General features: G+C 52.9%; 8 protein-coding genes across 8 annotated transcripts; 5 read left to right on the plus strand and 3 right to left on the minus strand.

Annotated features, from left to right (window-relative positions):
* The first annotated feature begins 200 nt into the window (after positions 1 to 200).
* Positions 201 to 5624, plus strand: eaf1 (MYB and HSA domain protein). Its single transcript, XM_073768843.1, has 3 exons — positions 201 to 626; positions 708 to 854; positions 968 to 5624. The coding sequence occupies exons 1-3, from the start codon at positions 583 to 585 to the stop codon at positions 5178 to 5180; spliced, it is 4404 nt and encodes a 1467-aa protein (XP_073627686.1). The 5' UTR covers positions 201 to 582; the 3' UTR covers positions 5181 to 5624.
* A 602-nt stretch (positions 5625 to 6226) lies between these two features.
* Positions 6227 to 7795, plus strand: spp2 (spliceosome ATPase-activating subunit SPP2; the record flags this gene model as incomplete). The annotated part of the gene is made up of 1 exon (XM_073771281.1): positions 6227 to 7795. One exon carries the CDS (start codon positions 6227 to 6229, stop codon positions 7793 to 7795), a length of 1569 nt encoding a protein of 522 aa, XP_073627687.1.
* A 147-nt stretch (positions 7796 to 7942) lies between these two features.
* On the minus strand, positions 7943 to 11278 carry BDV14DRAFT_71367 (U3 snoRNA-associated protein UTP13). Its single transcript, XM_073777354.1, has 3 exons — positions 11002 to 11278; positions 10924 to 10951; positions 7943 to 10868 (listed from the first exon to the last, which is right to left on the minus strand). The coding sequence occupies exons 1-3, from the start codon at positions 11173 to 11175 to the stop codon at positions 8140 to 8142; spliced, it is 2931 nt and encodes a 976-aa protein (XP_073627688.1). The 5' UTR covers positions 11176 to 11278; the 3' UTR covers positions 7943 to 8139.
* Positions 11279 to 11416: 138 nt separating this feature from the next.
* On the plus strand, positions 11417 to 14589 carry BDV14DRAFT_71405 (uncharacterized protein). The gene is made up of 3 exons (XM_073777355.1): positions 11417 to 12128; positions 12187 to 12422; positions 12471 to 14589. The coding sequence occupies exons 1-3, from the start codon at positions 11628 to 11630 to the stop codon at positions 14368 to 14370; spliced, it is 2637 nt and encodes an 878-aa protein (XP_073627689.1). The 5' UTR covers positions 11417 to 11627; the 3' UTR covers positions 14371 to 14589.
* Positions 14492 to 16421, minus strand: BDV14DRAFT_200542 (ubiquitin carboxyl-terminal hydrolase family protein; the record flags this gene model as incomplete). The annotated part of the gene is made up of 2 exons (XM_073773536.1): positions 14492 to 15681; positions 15743 to 16421. 2 exons carry the CDS (start codon positions 16419 to 16421, stop codon positions 14492 to 14494), a joined length of 1869 nt encoding a protein of 622 aa, XP_073627690.1.
* Positions 16422 to 16613: 192 nt separating this feature from the next.
* Positions 16614 to 17683, minus strand: pre1 (proteasome core particle subunit beta 4). Its single transcript, XM_073777356.1, has 4 exons — positions 17556 to 17683; positions 17338 to 17495; positions 16900 to 17273; positions 16614 to 16843 (listed from the first exon to the last, which is right to left on the minus strand). Coding segments are annotated over exons 1-4 (612 nt in total). The 5' UTR covers positions 17558 to 17683; the 3' UTR covers positions 16614 to 16765.
* Positions 17684 to 17830: 147 nt separating this feature from the next.
* On the plus strand, positions 17831 to 19889 carry BDV14DRAFT_174116 (ribosomal RNA-processing protein RRP9). Its single transcript, XM_073768844.1, has 2 exons — positions 17831 to 18258; positions 18309 to 19889. The coding sequence occupies exons 1-2, from the start codon at positions 17899 to 17901 to the stop codon at positions 19788 to 19790; spliced, it is 1842 nt and encodes a 613-aa protein (XP_073627692.1). The 5' UTR covers positions 17831 to 17898; the 3' UTR covers positions 19791 to 19889.
* Positions 19890 to 20005: 116 nt separating this feature from the next.
* BDV14DRAFT_200545 (Alpha/Beta hydrolase protein) lies at positions 20006 to 21172 on the plus strand (the record flags this gene model as incomplete). Its single annotated transcript, XM_073773537.1, has 3 exons — positions 20006 to 20053; positions 20147 to 20497; positions 20576 to 21172. The coding sequence occupies 3 exons, from the start codon at positions 20006 to 20008 to the stop codon at positions 21170 to 21172; spliced, it is 996 nt and encodes a 331-aa protein (XP_073627693.1).
* Positions 21173 to 21275: the final 103 nt, after the last annotated feature.

Genomic DNA, 21275 nt, shown 5'->3' on the forward strand with positions numbered 1-21275 from the left:
AGAGCGGACAACTTTTTTTTTCTGCCAGACATTCTGGACTTCCGCAGGCGGTGATAAGCTGGGGTTCTAGCGCATCTTGAATTCTTGGCACTTATTGTCGCCTGAGCCTTGAGGCAGACTTGAATCTGGTCACTATCGCGTCAACCACCTCGAAACTTGATTATCGGGGACTCATCATTGCTCGATCGTAAGGGTAGCAGATAGAACATGGGGTAAACTTGGAGCGAGCGGCTGCCCCTATTATTGCAAGAGACAACCCCGGCCGTAACAAATAAGAATAGCCCAGCATACCACTGTTCCCCCCCGTAAGGGTTCCCCCATACCTGCTCTCTGGCTGCTCGCGGTGCCCTTCCAAAAAGCTTTCCAGTCAACCAACCAAAGTCAACTCCCCCATCACCACGAACCCTCCCAAAAATCCCTTCACAGTGCCATCTCCGTGTCGACTCTCTTGCATCGCAGAACATCACAACGCCACCCTTTACATCATTTTTGAGCGATTTTTTCCTTCTGGATGACTTCGCTCAACCTATTCCCCTTACTTTCAGCGCGTTAATCGGATGTTGTGTTCTTGAATTTGACTCGATGCTCCGGGAAGAGCTTATTCGGTCTAAGCAAGATGAGATCGCGTGAGTATTAATTCTATCCAACGACTCATTATCTTTTAATGCATCTTGCGATTGTTTTTCATCGCTTACTGAGGTTTTTAGACGTTGTTTGTTGTCGCGAAAGCGCAAATTGAGCGAGCTCTACTTTGCGACCGTAGGGTACGCGGGCGCGACCGAGACCTCTTTCGCCGACTCCGCCGCGTATCAGGAAAAGGAGCAAGCGTTCCTCGATGCCAACGACCTCTCAAAGTAAGTTATTCCTTAGCATTTTATGTTCTAACTTTTATTCAATGAATTGTTTTATTCATTTGTTATTGATTTTTCGTTTTCCTACGCGATTGCGCCTGCTCACTGCTTTACAGAGGTCGTTACTTCAACGAAGCCACGCTCCCGGCCCTACCTAGTTATGCAGCGCAGTCGGTGCGAGAGACCAAGGCAATCCCATTAGTTGCACCCGCATCAGCAACACTAACCCGCAATGATATTCCGATTTATCCGTTGCCTCGAGGAGAGGCTCGCACGTCCGATGATTTTTCCCAATTAAACACGAAAGCTGAACAACAGCCAGTTCCGTCGTCGCAATCGACAGAGAAACAGCCATTCAAACCGCTCGACAGCAAGTCGCTCCCTCAATCATCACCTGTCACCCCTGTTACTGGATCGCAACAGCCTGATGGCCCGAGCCTGCAATCTGGCTTGAAAGTAGCTACATCAGTACCGGAAACACCTCGCAGCTCCCAAGAATCCATCAGCGCTACTCCTCGTGCAGACCAAGCAAACTTACCTAAAGCAGTCTCGCCGGCTCAATCCGCTACTCATTCCCCGAAAGCTCAGCATGATGGGCGTCCAGCAACACTCTCAGACCGCCCAGTCCAAGTCGCCGAGCAACCTTTATCCCCCGCCTCATCCACAGGACCTTACTCGAACAACACGCCCGCTGCGACCGCTGTTTCTCCAGCCACAAGCCCTGCTGAGGACGCAGCAGAACCCCCTGAGAAGGTCCTCGATCCCAAGCGACCGGCAGGTGTTCAAGGACAATCGGGTTTCGTTCCGACCACGCCAGATGAGCAACTTCGATTCGAAGAGGCACAGTCTCTCCAGCAGAATGCGTTACTGGCAAGCCAGATCAAAGATGGCGCTGATGTCGGTCCCTTGACCAATCAGGTTATCCGAGAGAATCTCCCGTCGACTTCGCCAGCGGTAGATTTGCAGAAGGCAGCCCCGGAACTACGGTCCAAAGATACATTACCGGAAGCACAGCCCACTGAGTCGACCCCTGCAGGTTCAGTAGAGTCCAAGGTCCAGACACAGTTATCTCCTGGTCAAGGAGCCGACAGCATCTCCAAGGATGTAGCATCAGCTATACAACCCGTCAAGAAGACAAGCCCACCAGCCCATCCAGGACCACCCCAGGAAAGAATGACGACTCGGGTATCTTCTGGCGCAATTCGCCACAAGTCTGTATCAGAGATTCTAGGCGAGGCACCGAAGACTCCTGTGTCTCCAATCGAAAAGTTACACGCAGCCGAGCGATCTGATCTCGAACAGGCTGGTACTGATGCAGACTCTGCAAAGCTACGTCTCAAGGACAGGCGAGCGCGCGAGAAAGAGCGAAGAAGACTCTCAACCGTTGTCTTTCCGAAGCAGCAGCAGCAGCAGCAGGATAAGGGTGGCGCCATGGATCTTGTCCGTCAACAATCCGGTGATCTGGTCAAGCTTAACGAGGAGCAGGACTATCTGTTCACCTTATTCCAGAACAAGGCTTACGCTCCGCCTCGTGGAGCGGCATTAGCAACCCTTCTCGGTTCAGCGCATAAAACCCTATCAACAAATAATTATCTTCTTGACTACCAGGAGCAGATGAATTACCGCATTCTCCGTCGCATCTACGATCTTCAGAATGCCAATAGATGGCCATTGCGTCAACTCAAGCGATCTGCCGAGCCGCCCAGACAAGGAGCCCACTGGGATGTTCTCCTGGACCACATGAAGTGGATGCGGACAGACTTCAGAGAAGAACGCAAATGGAAGCTAGCTGCGGCAAAGAGCTGCGCAGATTGGTGTGCTGAGTATGTCCATAGTGACGCCGACTCACGGTCGATGTTGCGTGTTCGTGCCAAAATTCCTCCGAGGGAGGTCACCAAGACGGCTGAAATGCCCGCCAATACCATGGTTTCTCCTCCAGAAGAGTCAGGAACCGACGCCATGGATATTTCACATCCTACACCAGACTTGGTACCATCCACTGAGGAAGACTCAGTCAGCGAAGGGTTCAATGATGAGCCACAGCATGATCTCCCAGATACAGTGGCGCCAGCTGCGATTTTCTCTCTCGGATCGGATGAGTTCAACTTCTCTTTGGATATGACCCCAGCGGCACAAAAGCTCCTGGACGAGTTGCCCATATATTCTCCTATTCAGGTGGAACCAAATTCGCGTTTTCCCAGCTTCAAGGAACCTATGGATTCGTTGTGGAAGACTGACATCCTGCCCGTCTCCAAATTCGCCCAAGCAAAGATCACGTTCTCCGAGGACGAGCTGCCAAGGAAGCGTAGTCGCTATGATTACTCCCAATATGATTCCGGTCTTGAGCATCCTGTCATAGACGTACCACCTGAGCAAACCAATGTTGCACTTTTCCAGCCCGAAAACAGACACATTCGTGATCGCATTCATCCGACCCAACCTTTCAGGCCTCCAGCTGAATACCCTATGCCCTCTCTCGGATTCTTGGAATCTAGACAATCATCACAGTGGACGTATGCGGAGGAAGATGAGCTTCGCAGCCTTGTTGAAGAGTATTCATACAATTGGTCACTCATTTCGAGCTGTCTTACCCCGTCGTCCCAGTATACATCTGGCGCGGAAAGGAGAACACCTTGGGAATGTTTCGAGCGCTGGGCAGGTATTGAAGGTCTTCCGTCTGATATGTCTAAGACACCATACTTCCGGGCATATCACCAGAGGATCGATACCGCGCAGCGTAACGTCATGGCGCAGCAAGCCGCGGCCCAGCAGCAGCAGCAGCAGCAACAGCAACAGCAACAACAGCAGCAACAGCAAGGCATTAACAATGGTAGCCAACCGCCAGCGCCTATCATTCGTAGGAGAGGAACACAGCCTGTACGGGTCGACCGAAGACGCTCCACCAAGCACCTAGCACTTCTTGATGGGATGAGAAAGTTGGCCAAGAAGCGGGAGGCTATGCTTCAAAAGCAACAACATGCTTCCCATCTCGCTACGATGAGGAAAGTGAATGAGGCGAACCAACCAAAGCCCCCGATTTCGTCGCCTGCTGAATTCAGCCGTCTGAAGCATGAGCGTGAACTGAAGCTACAAGAGAGGCAAGAGCAATACCGCCAGCAAATGATCGCTCAACAGAGGGCGAGTCTCGCGGCCCGTACTGGTCAAATGCCAAATCAACAGCAAATGATGAATGCTCCCGGGCGGGCCCCGAACGCAATGCCTCATAACCCCAACGCCCCGGCCGTAGCGGCTAACGCTCCGAACGGTCTGTCAAATGGTGTCCCTAATGGGATGCCTAATGGGATGCAGAACGGAGTGCCGCAGGGTGCTGGTGTTAACCAGGCCCGGCCTCACGTTCAGGGAATGCAAGGAGCGGCTGGTCCTGTCAATGGTCAGGTGGCAGCGAACCCCATGGCTATGAAAATGATACAGCAATCTGGGATGCAGCAGAATACTGGCGCTCGTCCCAACATGCCAATGCAGGCATCTCCGGATAATGCTCGGGTTATTCGGGAAGCCAACCGCCTACAAGAGCAGCAGCGGATTCTGCAGTCCAGACAGCAGCCTCCTCAACACCCACTTCAGCAGCAACAGACACCGCAGGCGCAGAACCAGCAGCAGCAACTTCCTCAACAGGCCCAGCCACAGCAAGCCCAGCAACAGTTCCACTCTCAGCCTCAGTTTGGGCCCCAGGGATCTAACTCTCCGAACATGAACATGCCTACCGTTAATGGTAACCCGAACAACCCGGCCATGATGGCAGCGCTTCAGGCAGGAGGTGGAATGCAGAGTCCGCCATTCCACAATACAACAACTCAAGGTGTTTCCACCCCTTCTCCACGCATGGGACAGCCGAATCTTTTATCGAGCGGAGTCGTGCCGACCATCAGCAACATCCAGAGCCAGATCCAGCGCAACAATCCCAATATGCCTATTGAGCAAGTCAACAAGCTAGCCACAGATCGACTTCATCAATACCAGCAGCAGCGTATGTCTCAGGTCGCCATGAACGCCGCGGCCGGCAATCTGGGTGTGCAACCGAATTATCAAGTTCCTCATGATGGAAACTTTCAGCCTCAATCTGGTATGAATGGTGGCCCGTCAATGCAAGTTCCGCAATCCCAAGGGTTCTCCCCGATAATGCGGGTTCCGCAGCCCGCCCAGCAGAACCGGGTTGGGACTGGAAGCTCTCCTGCGATGGGCGTTGCTGTGCCGCAGCAGAGTCGCAGCGCGACCCCTCAAACTCAACGCAGTGGGAGCGTCCAGACTCCGATGCCAGGCGTGAGCAAGAGCCCCAACCATCCTCAAACTCAAACGATGGGCACCTGAATGGATTCCACTCGAACGCTCTAACACATCATCCCCTTTCTTCGACTGTACATATTCACATTACCAACCTTTATTCCCCCTTTCGCTCCCGACACCCCTGATGATTTGCAATACCACGACATTCACCTTTTACCCATCCGTGCCGTTATTCCTCGCAATTACTCCGTTTTCCCTCATATCCCTCTACATCCTTACCTCCACTACCTCCGCTTCTACCTTATACACACTACCCGAACATCCCTTATTCTCGCCCGTTCTTAAAACGCAGGTTTTCGCCCGGAAGCTGGGATGCACGGTTCGTCATCCGTCAGCGCTTTTTGTTTCCCGGGGTTCTCTTTTTTCTCATGTACCACTTGTACCGATAGGGCCGGCACGAAAGTTTTAGCGATATATTAGGGAAGGCGATTGGAATAGATTAAATTCTAGGAAACGGATTATGCTCCAAGTTCCAACTTGAAGGCCGTAGAATCATGTATGGCTTGGCCCGCCACTTAGACTGGTGATGGCTTGGAATCGTTGTAGTGAGCTAGACACGTTTTGATGAGATAGACTCGTTATTCTGACCTAGACTCGTTCCTTTGACTCGGTGTTTCGGGTCAGGTAAGTCGCTCAAAGACCCATCTAGACTCCTTCTCTTGAAGGTGGCTGGTTGTTTTGACCTAGACTCGTTGCTTGCACCTAGACTCGTTGCGATGATGCAAAGTAACGAATCTAGCCGACCTACACGAATACGTAGGGCTGGCGATAAGACAGCCGATAAGCCGATAAGCTTATCGCACCCTCACCAACCGCGTGCTTAGAAACTTTCGCCGCCTGCCCAACCTGGAGCTCAACATACCTCATCGGTGAGCTCCCGGCACCGTCGAAGCCCATTACAATTCCTACAACCTTATACACCAACCTAATACATGGATATACTCTATATATAGCCCCGTTTCTATTATCCTCATCAGCGGACCTCCAGAAGGCCGCCTCGCCCAGCAAAAATGTCGCCGCCAGACAAACCCACCCGCCAACCCATATCCCTAACCACCAAGCGACCCCTCATGCCTTTACACCCAACACCAGCAACGAAAGCCGAGCGCAGAATTACGCTTAATACCCCATCCGGCTCAAAAGGCAGTACGACTCTACCGCGCCGCCCAGCCTTTAACCTCGAGCACGGCCACGATTCCGACGACGACGAAGATGAAGCGGCGCCGGCGTTTGAGTCCGTGATTGGATTCGATACGACAGGGAAGGCGGTTGGTGAGGCTGATGAGGAGGAGAAGAAGCCGCTGACGATCCCCGTTGCGAGCGGGAACAATTGGCGTGATCGGCCCGGTGTCATCAGACGGCCGAAGAGAAAGAATCTCTTGCCGAGGGAGGTGCAAGCTATGCAGGAGGCTGAGAGAAATGGGAAGGCATTACAGGGGGAGGGGGAGAGTGTTGGGCCCAGTATGTCTTATGGGTTGAGTTTTGCGAAGAAGGCGGAGGATGAGGAGGGGACTCCTGCAGAGGACCAAAAGATGGAGGATGCACCGACAGCGCCAGTGGAGGAGATGAAACCGCTTACGGAGGATGAGATTGCCTTGCGCGCACTTGTGAGGGAGAGCAAAGGGAAGGCTGAGGGGCGGTCAGATCTCGTCATTGAGTCGAAACGTGCGGATGAGGATGATGAGGAGGAGCTTTACAAGGGACCTCAGAACGAAACGAGATCCTTCCGAGCCGATGTCGCGGCACGCCCGGAAGCCGCAACATTGGACCAGTACAACGCCATCCCCGTGGAAGACTTCGGCGCCGCCTTACTCCGCGGCATGGGCTGGAAGGAGGGCCAATCTGTCGGGAAGAACTATGGCAAGGAAGGCCCAGATACTAGCCGCGCATCTACACCCCACGTTCCTGCCCGACGCCCCGGCTTCTTAGGAATAGGAGCCAAGGACGTATCTGGTGGCAAAGCAGAGGTTGAGTTCGGCGCGTGGGGCAAAGCCGCTATGCGCAAGGGGTCTAGGAAAGCTGGAGAATCCAAAGACGGTCAGCATAACACGGAAGGTGTATACATGCCTGTGCTCATGCGGAATAAAAAGACCGGCGAGACGATCACGGAAGAAGAGCTCTCGGCACTATCGAAGGAATCTAAGAAGCGCGAGGAAAGCGATGACTGGAGGGAGAGGAGAGATAGAAACCTCGAAAAGAGCGGGCGTGATAAGGACCGCCATCGCGACCGAGACCGCGATAGCCGGCGCCTAGAGTACGACGACGATCGATATGACAGTCGGCGGAACGGCTCCTCATCGTCCTCTCGAAGAGACAAAGACAGAGACAGGAGCCGATCAGCCGGTGACCGGCAATCCAGGCGCCGACGGTATGACGCTGAAGACAGTGACCGACGAGATGACCGGTCTTATCGTGAGCGAGACAGAGACCGAGATAGGGACCGTGATCGCGAGCGCCGCTCTGATCGTGATAGGGACAGGGATCGGGACCGGGACTACGACCGGAAAAGTTCTCGATACGGCGATGACCGGCATAGCTCCCGCCACTCATCATCTAATACTTCTAGCAGACATCGGGATCGTGACAGGGACCGGGATAGTGACCGGGACTCTCATCGGCGAAGGAGATATGATGATTGATCGCTGAAGGCGATGTTTCTAACATTGCTTGGTGGAAACAAAATGTCATATAGATGCTCTGATGTACATTACTCATATGCTTGTCAACGGCTATAACAAAGTTGGATCATATATCTGGGTCACTGAGAAATAATAAGTGGAACAGTAAGATAAACAAAAACTTTTTCATAATCCTGATGTAAATGCAATGAATATGTACTCCTCAACTGAACAAAACACCCATAGGATATATACCGTGGCCAAAACCAAGCAGAGCAAAACAAGATGTCTAGGTAGTCGTACATGACCTCTATGCAAGTGTCATCATCAAACCAACAAACGAACTCGACCATTCTCCGCCAACCTCATACTCCTAACATAAGCACATCCTTCTCACCCTCCCCATCCTTTAACTCCCCCGGCTTCCCCAGCGCACTAAGTCCAACACTCCCATCCATCTCACCCAAAACCCACTCGACAAGATAACTCTCATCCTCCAACTCCTCAATCCTCCGATAATGCCGCTCCGTATAACTCGCCAACGCAGCAAGGATATCCTTCATAGCTGCCGCCGCGCGCCCATCAGGGCTCTTCTTGACGAGATTCGAGCTCGCAAGCTCAATGAACGTTGAGGCCGGGTAAGAGCGGAACAAAGCGAAAAGGATCCGCTGCGCGGTCTTGCTGTGCCGCGCATTGGTGTTCCAGTCGCGGAGACGGAGGAGGAGGGCGTAGAGGTTTGACGGGTCGAGCGTTTGCAGGACGGTGTCGATTTGCGGGTTCCCCGTGAAGCTTGTTTCCTTGCCTTCTTGGGACTCCGTTAAGTTCGGGTCGTCGGCTGCGTCGATGGCTGCGTTGAAGAGGTTCAGTAGGCGCCCGGGGTGATTGAGTTGCAGGGCTAGCGTTATGGCTTCGCGGTACGCGCCTGCAACGATGTAATTCTGTAGCTGCTGATCTTGTTCGACGCGGGCCGAGTTGGCGTTTACGGCGGCGGTGTATGTCGCTGACGTTGTGTCCGTCCAGAATGTAACCGTTGAGTCTGCGGAGCCGGAGGCAATAGCGTAGGGGGAGGTGTGTTTCGTGGAAGGTGATTTGTTGATGTCGTCGCGGGAGCCGGAGGGTGTAGGGCTTGCGAGGGCCCAGACGCGGTCTTCGTGGTTGTCGAGGGTTGTTTCGAGTTCGCCGGTGTAGGGTGACCAGACCTTGACTAGGCCGTCTGCGGCCGCGGAGGCAATGAGGGGACGGAGCTGGACGGTCGCAGCCTTTGTTGCTGGGGCTCCGTCCATGTCCTCGTCTTCGTCTTCATCATTGTCGTTGTTGGCTTTGCTGGACATATCAGGTGGTGGGAGCCATAGGACCTTGAGGACACTGTTTGTGTGGCCTTCGAAGGTGAGGAGGCAGCTGTAGTCGGATAAGCTCCAGAGTTTGACTGTCTTGTCACCCGAGCCCGTCACGATCATGCCTCTGGTAGTGCTGCTTTTGGCTTCCGCGCTGAGAATTGGTGTGCCCTTGGGTGAGAAGCGCGCGGACCAGACACCTCTCTTGTGTCCGCGAAGGACACCTACAACGGATCCGTCCTCGGCAGACCAGATCTTCACGGTCCGGTCTTGGGAGGCCGAAGCGAAGAGTGCCGAGGAAGGACTGACATCCAGAGCGTTGATATCCTTGTCGTGCGCTTTGCGAGTGAAGAGGGCTTTGGGGTTATGAGGGCTGTCAGGCCCGGTAGGGCCTAGTTTTCCGGTGTTCCACCGCTTAACTGTACGGTCCTGAGAACCTGTCATGACGAATGCAGGCGGGTGGTTGACTGGGTCGTTATATGCAGGGGTGTTGGGGGGTGGTGCGTCCCGCGGGAAACTGATAGCCCCGAGAGACTCTGCGTGACCGGTTAGAACGGCGAAGCATGTATATGATGAAGACTCTGGGTCAAGGCGCCAAAGACGCGCGGTGTTGTCCTTTGCTCCTGTGGCGAGCCAGTGACCGGAGAAGTCTACATCAATGCAGATGATAATGTCATCGTGACCATCCAGATGAGCAATATCAGCACCGAAGTATTCTTGCTTCTCAGTCGCGGGTCTGAACTCGGATGGTCCAACAGAGACAATCCGGATACTTTCAGTGTTGGTGGCCAAAGCAAGCATAGACCGGTCAGGACCAACGTAGGCGAGATCGATAATGTCATCATCGTTGCCTGAGATGCGTCTTACCACCGGCAACGGTTCGAGCTCGGTTCCAGGTTCGTAGTCTGACAAGGACTCCAGAGAATGCAGTCTAAGCGTTTGGTCGGCATGAACAGTCATGGCGAAGGGCATCCCCGGGGTATAGTGAATTGCGATGACGGCCTCGAATTCCGCAGCAGCTTCCTGCTCACTGGTGACCTCTCCACCCCTGTTGCAGTCCCAGACGCGCAGTCGGCCATTCTCACCTCCAACAAGACACAGCCCGCCTTCAGCGACAAAGGAAGCCGCTTCAGCACTTTCGAGGACAGGAATGATTCTCCGAGTCTTGAATGTTCGCATATCCCAGACGATAACAGTCTTGTCTCGACCGGCAGATAGAAGGGCGTTTTCTGATTGAGAGTATGAAATGCTGCGGACGACGGAAACGTGAGAGTCGAGCGACGCTATAGACTTCCTCTTGTTCAAATCCCAGACGCGCACTTTACCCTCTTCACTACCAGAGGCAAGTCGGAAGGCGCCGATAGAGTCGGAAGTAGGCTCCAGTTCCATCAGTTCCTCGTCATCCTCGTTCCCAGCCTTTCGCTTCTTGTTCTTCTTCGAGCTTGACTTGGCGTCGGTGTCTGCGAACAACGGCTGGAAGAAGCACAAGGCCGAAATCACACCACCATGGCCATGGAAACTGTGCGTTATAAAACCACCCCGGATATCCCAGACTTTGATAGAGCCATCCGCAGCTCCAGTCGCCAATAGTGTGCTGGTCGGATCGGTTGCGGTCGTCACGACAGGCGCGGTGTGGGGTTTCAAACTCCGAACGAGTTTGCTCTCAAGCGTAGAAGAAATTCCATCGTGGGGAGACAAGGAATAGATGCGCATCGACATAGTTCGCGAGCAAAGGATAACATGCGAAGCCGACGGTGTAACTAAACTCATATTAGTACATACAGAAATTGTCGCATATGCATGGGCGGAACGGACTGGCTAAGCTGGTGATGATCTCTCCATCCTGTAACTGTGTTAACGAAAGTACAATAGCTGCAAGAGGATAGAACATACCCCCTCAAGAGTCGCAAGCTGGTCGCCTGTCTCAAGGTCGACGACGAGCGCATCTTCATTCACGCAGGCGACCAGAATGCGGCCGCTGGCATCGAGTGCGGTGCTTCCGCCGGTATAGATAGGACGAAGCGTGCGGGACGCCTCGAAGGTCGTCTTGACAACGGCTTTGGACATGGCTGAGAGTATAACAAATAGTCAGACAGTATGTACTCTACCGCGCCATAGTACAAATCCAAAATGACCGTCAAATGAGTGGAATTGTCGAAGCTCAAGTGCTCTCCGCTCGTCGTTCGGAAACTTTTCGATCAACTTTTCTGAGCCTGTTTGCCCTGTTTGCAAGCACTAGGCCCGTTTGGTAACTCCGTACAATACACGCCGCAGCCAGACCATCGACCTGCATCTCTCTTGCATTCGTCCTCGATCTCTACTTAACACGCAAAATGACTCCAAATACTTGATCTGATATGCATCATGGGCAGACGCGCATACTTGAACCGTCTGGCTCTGGTAGGTTCTCTCCTTTTCTTCTATCTATCTCCATGGGTCCTTAGCGTAGCTATCGCGAATTTACTATTTGTACACCCCAATCCTTTGTCGCATAACACCTCTTTACAACGTTGGAGCCTATGATAGCTGCAAAGTACATAGCGAGCTCTATAGGGCTTGTTATGCTTTGTTCAATCTTTTATTTTATCTTCGATGCTTTCATGACTCTCAGTTCATCGTATTCAATCCCGTCTCGACCACTATTGACAAGTATACAGGGCCGGTCTCCGTATGAAGCCCCCGAGGGCTCTACTGGAAATTCAAGAGATCAAAGAAGACCAACACAGCAGAGAGTCTCACCTCTGCAAGCGGACGGATATGTCCAGCACTATGATGAGAGGGGCCACCCGGTTAATCCGGAATCGAAAACTTTTGGCAGGGAGCTTCGAAGAGCCAAAAATGACATCCTTTCAACAATGGGAATTGTCGTCAGTGAGGATGCCAACCGTGGGCGTAATCAGCAGGAGAAGATCGATGCCATCGTGACCGAAAATGACTTAGGGCTGGCCATGGTCACTTTGGACCAGTTCTCGGTTTTTTTGGGCTCGTGGTGGATTACGTCGCTCACAGGCCGGATACAGGTACGTACCGTTGGATTGCAATCTTAGGTGGTAAAGACGAACTAAAGGTTCTTTATAGACATTCAAAAGCTTTGCTCATGTCCCCCTGGCAAGGATTATTAACTATGAATGTGCATCCTTCGGGATCCTCGGATTCTACTTCGCTGGTATTCCTGCGTGGACCATGTCAACATGCTTGTCCATCTGCCGACATCATCCTTTGGAACGTTTGATCTCTGCGATCCAGAACTATTTCCCTAATGACGACCTGGGCTCGAGACTTGTGAGGGCTTCTTTCACAGTTCTTCATTCTGCGTGAGTACTCCCGAGCGTCAAATATGCCAGAGCTAATAGATCACATAGAACTCGAGGAGCTCTTCTTGTCCTTGCGATGCAGACCTACATGTATTCTTCACTACAGTCTTTACACTTAATCCTCCCTACCTCAATACCAGGCATAGGGTACTTTATGCCCTTTGGCAAATTTGCCTCAATGCTGCTCCCAAGCTTCCCTTCAGATCTTACATTCAGCTCCCTCTGCGTGTTCGCTATCAACGTCTTGAAAACACCCTCTCTACTCTACATATATGTGTACCTGCGACCTTTGATTGAAGTTCGCCTTTATAGATTGATCCGCAGACGATTACCAAAACCTGAGCTCACAGACCAGCTTTCTGTCAAAGTGGCTTTCGAAAATGATCTCGTCGATTGGATGGTGCCTTCTCTTGGACGACGTGGTGAAGAGGAGGCAGAGCGCAGCAATTTGTCGTTGATGGATGACCTACTGTATGAGTTAACGGCCTTTCGGCGATGGCTCTCTTCGAAATTGGACTTCACACCACGCAAGTCCTTACTCACCTTGGTAAGTGAATATCGAGAGCAGCTTGAAAGTGGCCAACCCCAGCATTCGACGGATGGAATCCCGAATTCGGACGATCAGAATCAAAGACATAGAGGTACACAGGCAAATCTCACAGATCAGCTCGCGTCTATCCGTCAATCTGATGTAGATGACGCCGGCGCTGGCAGCGAGATTTCAAATGAAGAAAATCAGCTCCCCGACACAGACAATATGAGCTTGCTGAGGCGAGCTAGGAATCTCACTATCTCAACTCGAGAATCAACTCCAAACCCAGAAGCCCGCCAGGATGAGGATTCCGCTACAAATGATAACCGACGACAGTGGCGTTTGGAAGCACACCCATCTCGATCTCCATCCCGTGCCTCTTCAGAATCCTCACCTCGAGTTCGCGAACTCCAGGGCTCGGATCTCGTTGCCATGCAACTAGGAATGGACAATCGTTATGCTCATCACCCGGATGCCCCGGCTGAGGGAGCTGGCGCTTCGCGCGACGCTGGCGAAGGATCAGTGAGTCGTCGTTCAACCTCTGATCTGCTCGACACGCTTCTGTCAAACTTTGGCCATCAGGAATCAGCCGGCGATGGTCACGATCTCGAGGATTTCCTCAGAGAAACCGTAGTGGTGCCTCCTGAAGCCTTGACAAGATTAGAAGACCCCAACCAGGACATGCCTTCGCTTTATAACTCTAATGGCAGACTGAATCTCGAACATTTTCTTGGAGACACCACAGAGGCGAATGCCGTTTCCGATGGATCAGCAAATGTACCAGGAGGCCCTGAACAGAGCGACCTCGCCGCCGCTGAACCAACAGTTCAAGCCCCCGTCAATATCCTCCCTGACGTCGTTGAGGAACCACCACTGGACGACACAAACGAACATATATCCTCGGCCCAAGCCCATCAAGACTCCGAAGGCTCCGACTTCTACCCCGATGTTGAAGAGGCCGACGCCGACGCTGAGTCCTCAATGATCCCACACGATCCTGACACCACAGCAACACAGAACCCACCCGCCGAAGCTGAACCAGGAGACATGCAAACCTCCCCCCGCGCCCTAGGCCACAGGATAACAGTCCTCTCTTCTCTCCCCGTCGACTCCCTCGCCTCGCACCTAGCATCCATGATCACAACGGCGCTCTTTGCCCCGCTTGAAGCCCTCTACCTTCGGTCCCTTGCGTCAACGTACCTTGCGTCGAGAGGTGCGTCTGCCTCGTTGCGTACTGATGTCTATTCCTTGAATGCCTGGGGTGGTGGGAGCTCGCTGAATGACAAGTTCGCGTACATGGGGAAATTGATCCTTATGATGGGTCTTCAGGCTGCTGTGAATGTCTCTGTTTGGGGGATTATATCTGGTGGTGCAATTCGTATTGGGAAGAAGTTTTGCGGGTGGGGGTCATTATAGACTGGATCTTGAAACTGGATAAGTTTGTTTTGTTGCTTCGGCATCCTATCATGGCATTTGACATGCACATTGTATTTAGTATTGCAGAATACCCAACTATCTCATAATACATTCATCACTATCACCCCTTAGCTGCCTTCCCCTTCCCCTTCACATTCGGATTCTTCCTCCGCTCCCAAACCATAAGATAGCCCTCCTTCGTGAAAAGCGTCTCACTCTCCGCCCTCTTAACAAACAAATCCTGAATCTCAAGCCACTCAGGGCCCCGCTGCTCACCAGTTCCCTGCTCAGTCTGAACCCGCGCATTCTCATTCACCATAGCCTTATCCTGCAATTGAACAAGCCAGGAGACTTTCTCTGTTCCCGCGCCCGCACCGCTAGACGATGCACCGCCTTCTCCACCCTTACCGCCACCAGAGGCAGCGTTTACGCCCTTCTCAGCTGCGTCTTCCGTACCGCCTGGTGCGGAGATCGTCGGGTCGAGAATGATATTTGCGACGAGGTCGTAGAGGATGGGCTCGCCCGGGGGCCAGAGGTCGGGGTTTGGTTCGACGTACGGTGACATGTCTAGGGAGCGTGGAGAGGGGAATGTCACGATGGTGGGATTCCGCTCGGACACAAAGCGGTTCTTGCTGAAGCGTTTGATGTGGAACATTAGGTATGGTGGGAGAGGGTGGAGGAGACGATGGCGGACACGGTGCGCTAGCTTTTCAGAGGCCGTGATGCCGTTGTATTTGTTTAGGAGCGTGGTTAGAGGAACCTGCGGGATGATTGATTCGCGGTTTGCGGACTGGAAGAGGGGTGTTGGTGGGAGGTCGAGGGTGAGGATGAGGAAGGGCGTTGTGTTGCTTGTTATTGTACCGGACTCTGTGAAGACGAGGCGGGCGTTCTGGGTGTCTGAGTGTGCGGTGATGGCCTGGCTTTCGATGCGCAGGTGGCCTTGGAAGGCGGCGTGGACGACGCTTGTGGGTGTCTTTGAGGGTTTGCGGGAGCCACCGAGGGCAAGGTGCAGGTTGTTTAGGAACCAGGAGAGGAAATCGACTGGGTCGGATTGCTGAGTTAGGGTGAAGCGTTTTGAGGATCGGAGGGCGATCTCTTGGAGGAGTTCGTGGGGTGAGACGTGAGAACGGAAGGCTTTGGGGTTCCAGAGCTTCCGTACGAGGGTTCCGAAGCGCAGGACTAGCTGGGGTGTGCCTGGTTGCGGGAACTCGTGGAGGAGGAAGTAGTTGCGGATTGGGAGGACGTGGGACAGAGCCTGAGCGACGACGTTTAGATAGTCATTCGCTTTGATATTGTTCATGCCAACGAAACCTGAAGATGAATCAGTATACCGGTTTCTTGAATGGCTTCATCAGCGAGGAGTGGTGCTTACCAGGCCTGTACGGCTTCCCCGAAAGATCAAAAGCATCTTGGACTTCCTTATCCAGCTTACCAACATCATCCTTGGTATAAGACGGATCGACCACATATTTAATGTCGTCCAAGCTCTTATTCTTTACCTCATACCCCTCAGGCAGAACATAAACCTTCTTCGTCCCCATATTGACAAAGACATGGTGCGAAACCTCGAGGGCATGAAAGTAGGCATGCGACTTCGGTCCTCGGCCCTGGAAGTACTTCCCGCACACAAGACAAGCGTAAACATTGATATTGGACAAACTGACAGAGCACAGCTTCTCGAAATCAAAGTCCAGGATCTTCCGATTGATCGTGTCGAGGTAGAGGTCGCTGTATCCCTCCATCGGAGCGCTTTGTCGTTGCGGCGCTACAATCGCAGGTCGGTCGTCGTCCCCGTCTTCGCTCTCGTCTTCGTCGCCTACTTGTCCTGCTTCTTGAAGTGCCTCTTCCTTTCTGTCCGCAGCTGTGAGGATATTCTCGCCCTGGCGCTCATGCTCCTCCATCGTTTGTCCGTTTGCTCGGCGCAAAGGTAGTGCTCCATGACGCGGATCGTCTTCCGGTAGGTTGTTGTCCTCCACGCGGGCCTTTTTGGAGGCTGGTGAGCCGGCGTTGGCCTCCTGCTCTAGCGACAGTTCGGCCTGTCTTTTGGTCATCATGATTATTTGGGGAGATGGTTGATTGAAGGCGGGAAGAGCTGGAAATCCTCACTTCACGCGACGAAAGAAGATCGGGTGCAAACAGGACAAACACTGAGCTTAGCTACATCATTACCTCCGCCGACAGCTGACACCAAATAGCAGAGCTTGAATTTGACCATTGCAGCTTTACAATACACAATATCGTTACGCTCGTGTCATGTCATTTCATTTACTGTCTACCTAGCAGCCGCCGTTGGCTTCGACTACACCGGAATCAAATGCAATCGATCATTTCGGAAATCCCAAAGCCCATAATATCGGAACGAAACCGGAGAACATCAGATGCTTATTATGATATACTAAGCACTCTTGACAATTCGGTTATTGTCGAAGGGTACCTCCTTCACACCATCCTTAGTCACTACCTTGACCAGAACCTATAGATCATTAGCCATCTCATTCAGTCTCCAGCGCAAGCGGATAGGTAACATACTCCTTTGTAGTCGATTGGCAGTCGGCGCTTCAGCTCATCTGTGCACATCTCCAACAGCTTCATACCTTCCTCCAGGTTGATGTCGGGGTGGTGGTGCTTGTCAAGCGTTGATAGACAGTAGTACTGGGCGTAGCCGTGGGCGGCATATGGGACGGGAGCCAACGAGGCGAGGTAGTCAATCCAGTATAGGTGTGGCTTCTGAGATATCTTGTCAACTCCACCGAGAAGAAGGTTGACTGTGTAGGGGCTCCGCGATCGCAGACTGCGTGCCAGCTCTCCTCGGACGAAGTTCGCAACGGCACTCGGGGACAGCTCGGTGTCGTTTCGCATTGTGTATAGCTGGACGTTGGCTTGGATGTATTCGGCGAATTGCACTAGAGAACAAAGCTCCGTTAATTCCGCGGTCTAGAAGCTCTGTATCATATAATTGCGACTAACTGGTGTCTCCCGCTTCTCCAGACACAGCGATGAGTGTGTGCTCGTTCAGTTGCCGTGTCTTGTCATCTTCAGCTTTGAGGATTGTAGGACCTCGCATAGCAGCTTTCGAGGCCGCCAGAATGACGAAGTCTTTGCCTGTGATACCAAGTAGAACCTCCCTATGACATGTCGGTCAGCATGGCCGATACGTAGCTATGTTATGGTGGTGGGGTGTATACATTTTGATGGTTGATTCCGGACTATTTCGGGAAGGGAGTAGAAATTGAGGTCGAGGTACGGCGTTCAGATGGAGGATGGGGAAGAGGCAGAATTGATGGTAGACGTGGTGTACTGACTATCACTGCCGCGCGGAGCTTGACTGCCTGGAGCTGTTGCTTCCCGCAGCCTCAGGCGGAGAGCTGTTGTGCTGACTCAGCTTGACTGGTTACACCGCCTGCACGGGCCACGGGCAGAAAAAAAAGTTGGAGCGGGAAAATATCGATGAAGTAGATCGCCGGAGCCAACTATTCGATAGGAGGACACCCATTTCGTTCAACCTTCAATCGACCTTCCCAACCCTCGATGTCGTCGTTCTTTACACTGCCCGCATCTCAGCGGAAGAGAAAGAGGGAGGACCGCGCTGGAGCACCTTCAAAGAAACGAGGCGTTGATGCGGACGGCGACGCACGCAATAAGAGCGGGAGGAAAACTCGGGAACGGGACGAATCAATTTCTGGGAGTGACGATGAGGATGCGGAAAGTGTAGCGTCTGCGGAGGGGGAGAGTGGTTCAGAGTCGGATGAAGGCGAGACGGCCGCAGACCGAAGACTGAAATTGGCGGAGCGATACTTGGATAACGTTCGAGACGAGGTGGACGATTACGGATTCGACGCCGCAGAAATTGACAGAGACTTGATCGCAGAGAGGTTAAAAGAGGATGTGGTATGTTTGAAAACAGGTTGCGACTTTGACCAAAATTGACCATATTCCAGGACGAGTTCAAAGGACGGGTATATCGTCAGATTGCATCCGATTTAGCTTTTCCTGCCGCATCACACGCCTTCTTCCGGGCAGATACACATACCACAACCTCCATCGCCGTTCATGCGCCATACGTTTACACAGTATCTAAAGACAGAACCTTGATCAAATGGGAGCTCGCAACACCCAGCGCAGCACCGACACCTACAGCGAATGGAGCGGATGGAGCCTCAAAACGCGCTCCTCGACCGCAGCGGAAGAAGCCGAAGCAGGTACGCTTCACGCGAGGCCTTCAGAAAGTTGGAGAAAGCGCCGAGGACCAGGGACACACGAAGAGCATATTGTCGGTGGCTGTATCGCCATCGGGGAAGTTTGTTGCTACCGGAGGCGAGGATAACAAGCTTATCATCTGGGATGCCGCCACCTTGACCCCCGTACAAACTTTCGCACAACATCGTGATTCCGTCAGCGGGCTAGCCTTTGCCCGTCACATCTCTACCATGAGCTCGGGCGAACAATTGTTCTCCGGCTCGAACGACCGAACTATCAAAACCTGGTCTATTAGCACCGCTGGCCATGCGTACGTCGAAACATTATTCGGACATCAAGACAACGTCACATCAGTCGCCGCAATGACGATTGATCAATGTATCAGTGTCGGAGCCCGTGACCGCACAGCCAGACTGTGGAAGGTTGTGGAAGAGTCCCAGCTGATCTTCCGTGGTGGCTCGTCGAAAAACAGCTACCAAGAGCACAACATCGACTGCATCGCGCCCTTGCCTCCTACCCACTTCGTCACCGGCTCGGACAACGGCTCCATCTCGCTATGGACCATGCACAAGAAGAAACCCCTCTACACTATTCCCAATGCTCACGGCTTCGACCCCCTTCCACCGCTAGAAGATCACTCGCCGGAAGTCGATCGGGAAACGGCCTTAAGGAATGCGCGCTTCATGAGGCCTATGCCCCGCTGGATTACCGCTTTGACGACAGTACCCGGCACAGATGTCGTTCTCAGTGGCAGCTGGGACGGCTGGGTCCGGGCGTGGAAGGTGTCCGAAGACAAGAGGACGATTATACCCCTCGGCCCAGTCGGCGGAGGCTCCACAGATCCAGACGCCCCAGATACCCCATCGAAACAACTAGAGCAGAGTCTCGCATTCGCGAACCCCAGACAGAGCCTGACCAACTCCCACGAGGGCGAGCCCGTCGTGAAGGGTGTCATCAACGGAATCGCCGTGTTTGAACGACGAGCAGAGAGCGCAAAGCCAAACCAAGTACCATCAAAATCGAAGTCCACACAAAACAACACACCTGAGGCGCGCGGTCTCTGTATCGCCGTTGCAGTTGGAAAAGAGCACAGGCTTGGGCGCTACAAGTGCTATTCCAACAACTACTCTAAGGGCCCGACATCAGAGGGCCGGAATGGCGCGATGGTGTTTGAAGTCCCTTTTCTTTCTGAGAAGCATGGTCGAGCAGAGGATGCTACTTGATCTATTCCATTGTATTTACCTCGATAGATGATTGTATTTTACTATTCCCAGCGGCATTAGCATTCAGGAAAAGCAATTGACTTGGTTCTTGGACCGAAGCATCGGACTTGAGTTGTAAGCACTAGCAGCCCCTAGACGGGTAGTCGATCTATACCCCCTCCTCCCCGCAATGTACTCCCACATCTTCATCTCTGCCCACGAGTCACAACGTCACGATGGCTGAGTACCGTCACCTAGGCGTCCCGCATCCCCAATGGGAAAATGTACCTTCCACCACCTCTTTTGCCCCCTTCCCTTCGAGCCCCTTCTCACATCAACCAAGTCCAACTACTAAACTAGGTACATTTCCTCCATAGTTCCCCCACAACCTCCCACCCCACACACGCATCTGCTCCCTAACAAGAGACCGACACCCCATAACCCCCCACCCCAACCTCGAAATTTTCGAATTCACCATCCCAGCACGCGACAACTACCCCATTCGCATCCGCGCATACCAGCAATCACAACTAGACTCGGAGTCGCTTCCGTTACTCATCTACTTCCATGGCGGCGGCTTCGTAACAGGTGGTCTCGAGTCCGACGACAAGGCACTTAGACGCGTAGCAGCCGAACTCCCTATCGTTGTGCTGAGCGTCGAGTATAGACTTGCGCCCGAGTATCCGTTTCCGGTTGGTGTTCAGGATGGGGAGGATGTTGTTAGATGGGTGAGTCTGCGCCCCATGGGATCTAGTTGGTTGTTTTTTTAAGGGGACTATGGAACTAATTGAAGGACGCATATACAGGCCGCATCGAAGCAAGCACAATCCGGGAACCACCTTATAGAATATAATCTAAGAGCCGACCCCTCCTCAGGCCTAATACTAGGCGGCACATCCGCAGGCGCAAACTTCATCTTCGGCATATCGCACCTCATTACCCCCGAGGCAAATCCAAGAAACATCGACCTCTACCACGCCATAACAGGCATCCTCTTCCTAAGCGGGACAATCGTCCACGAAGACGCGCGCCCTGCCCAGTACCTCCCGAAAATACGCAGCATAGACGAAATAACTTCATCCGCAGGGTTAACAAAAGAAGCTATAGCCTACTTCGCAGCAAAGTACTCCGCACCACCGACTGATCCACGGCGATCCCCTCTCTTATTCCCAAGCCATGCGAATCTGACCAGGAAAGCGGTGGTGTATGTATGTGGATGGGACCCGAGGCGGGATGAGACGATGCTTTTTGAGGAGATTTTGAAGAACGAGGGGGTTGTGACGAAGAGGTTTGTGTATGAGGGGTTACCGCATGGGTTTTGGACGATTTGTCCGGATTTGGAGTGTTCGAGGGAATGGGAGGGGGATTTTGTGGAGGGGGTTAGGTTTTTATTTGAGATGTAGGTAAGTGGGTGGGTGGACTTAGTACCTAGTACCTAGCTGGGGTGGTGGTGGGATAAATGGAATTAGGGCTTGATTAAAAGATTACTGTATATAGCTGATGGAG

The sequence above is a fragment of the Aspergillus stella-maris genome, assembly GCF_047715825.1.
Source record: "Aspergillus stella-maris strain CBS 113639 unplaced genomic scaffold BDV14scaffold_30, whole genome shotgun sequence".
NCBI lineage: Eukaryota > Fungi > Ascomycota > Eurotiomycetes > Eurotiales > Aspergillaceae > Aspergillus > Aspergillus stella-maris.

Excerpts from the sequence above, each read along its gene's own strand:
- pre1 (XM_073777356.1), bottom strand. Across the intron at positions 17,274-17,337 it reads TGGAGAAGCGGGAGACACCA|TGCAATTCGCCGAATACATC; the intron begins GTTAGTCGCAAT and ends TTTGTTCTCTAG. Across the intron at positions 16,844-16,899 it reads TGCCAATCGACTACAAAGGA|GTTCTGGTCAAGGTAGTGAC; the intron begins GTATGTTACCTA and ends AATGATCTATAG.
- BDV14DRAFT_71405 (XM_073777355.1), top strand. The coding sequence starts at position 11,628 with ATGATAGCTGCAAAGTACATAGCGAGCTCTATAGGGCTTGTTATGCTT. Across the intron at positions 12,129-12,186 it reads CGCTCACAGGCCGGATACAG|ACATTCAAAAGCTTTGCTCA; the intron begins GTACGTACCGTT and ends GGTTCTTTATAG. Across the intron at positions 12,423-12,470 it reads TTCACAGTTCTTCATTCTGC|AACTCGAGGAGCTCTTCTTG; the intron begins GTGAGTACTCCC and ends TAGATCACATAG.
- BDV14DRAFT_174116 (XM_073768844.1), top strand. The coding sequence starts at position 17,899 with ATGTCGTCGTTCTTTACACTGCCCGCATCTCAGCGGAAGAGAAAGAGG. Across the intron at positions 18,259-18,308 it reads AGAGGTTAAAAGAGGATGTG|GACGAGTTCAAAGGACGGGT; the intron begins GTATGTTTGAAA and ends ACCATATTCCAG.
- BDV14DRAFT_71367 (XM_073777354.1), bottom strand. The coding sequence starts at position 11,175 with ATGTCCAAAGCCGTTGTCAAGACGACCTTCGAGGCGTCCCGCACGCTT. Across the intron at positions 10,952-11,001 it reads AGCTTGCGACTCTTGAGGGG|GATGGAGAGATCATCACCAG; the intron begins GTATGTTCTATC and ends ACACAGTTACAG. Across the intron at positions 10,869-10,923 it reads GATCATCACCAGCTTAGCCA|TTACACCGTCGGCTTCGCAT; the intron begins GTCCGTTCCGCC and ends ATATGAGTTTAG.
- eaf1 (XM_073768843.1), top strand. The coding sequence starts at position 583 with ATGCTCCGGGAAGAGCTTATTCGGTCTAAGCAAGATGAGATCGC. Across the intron at positions 627-707 it reads TCTAAGCAAGATGAGATCGC|ACGTTGTTTGTTGTCGCGAA; the intron begins GTGAGTATTAAT and ends TGAGGTTTTTAG. Across the intron at positions 855-967 it reads GATGCCAACGACCTCTCAAA|AGGTCGTTACTTCAACGAAG; the intron begins GTAAGTTATTCC and ends ACTGCTTTACAG.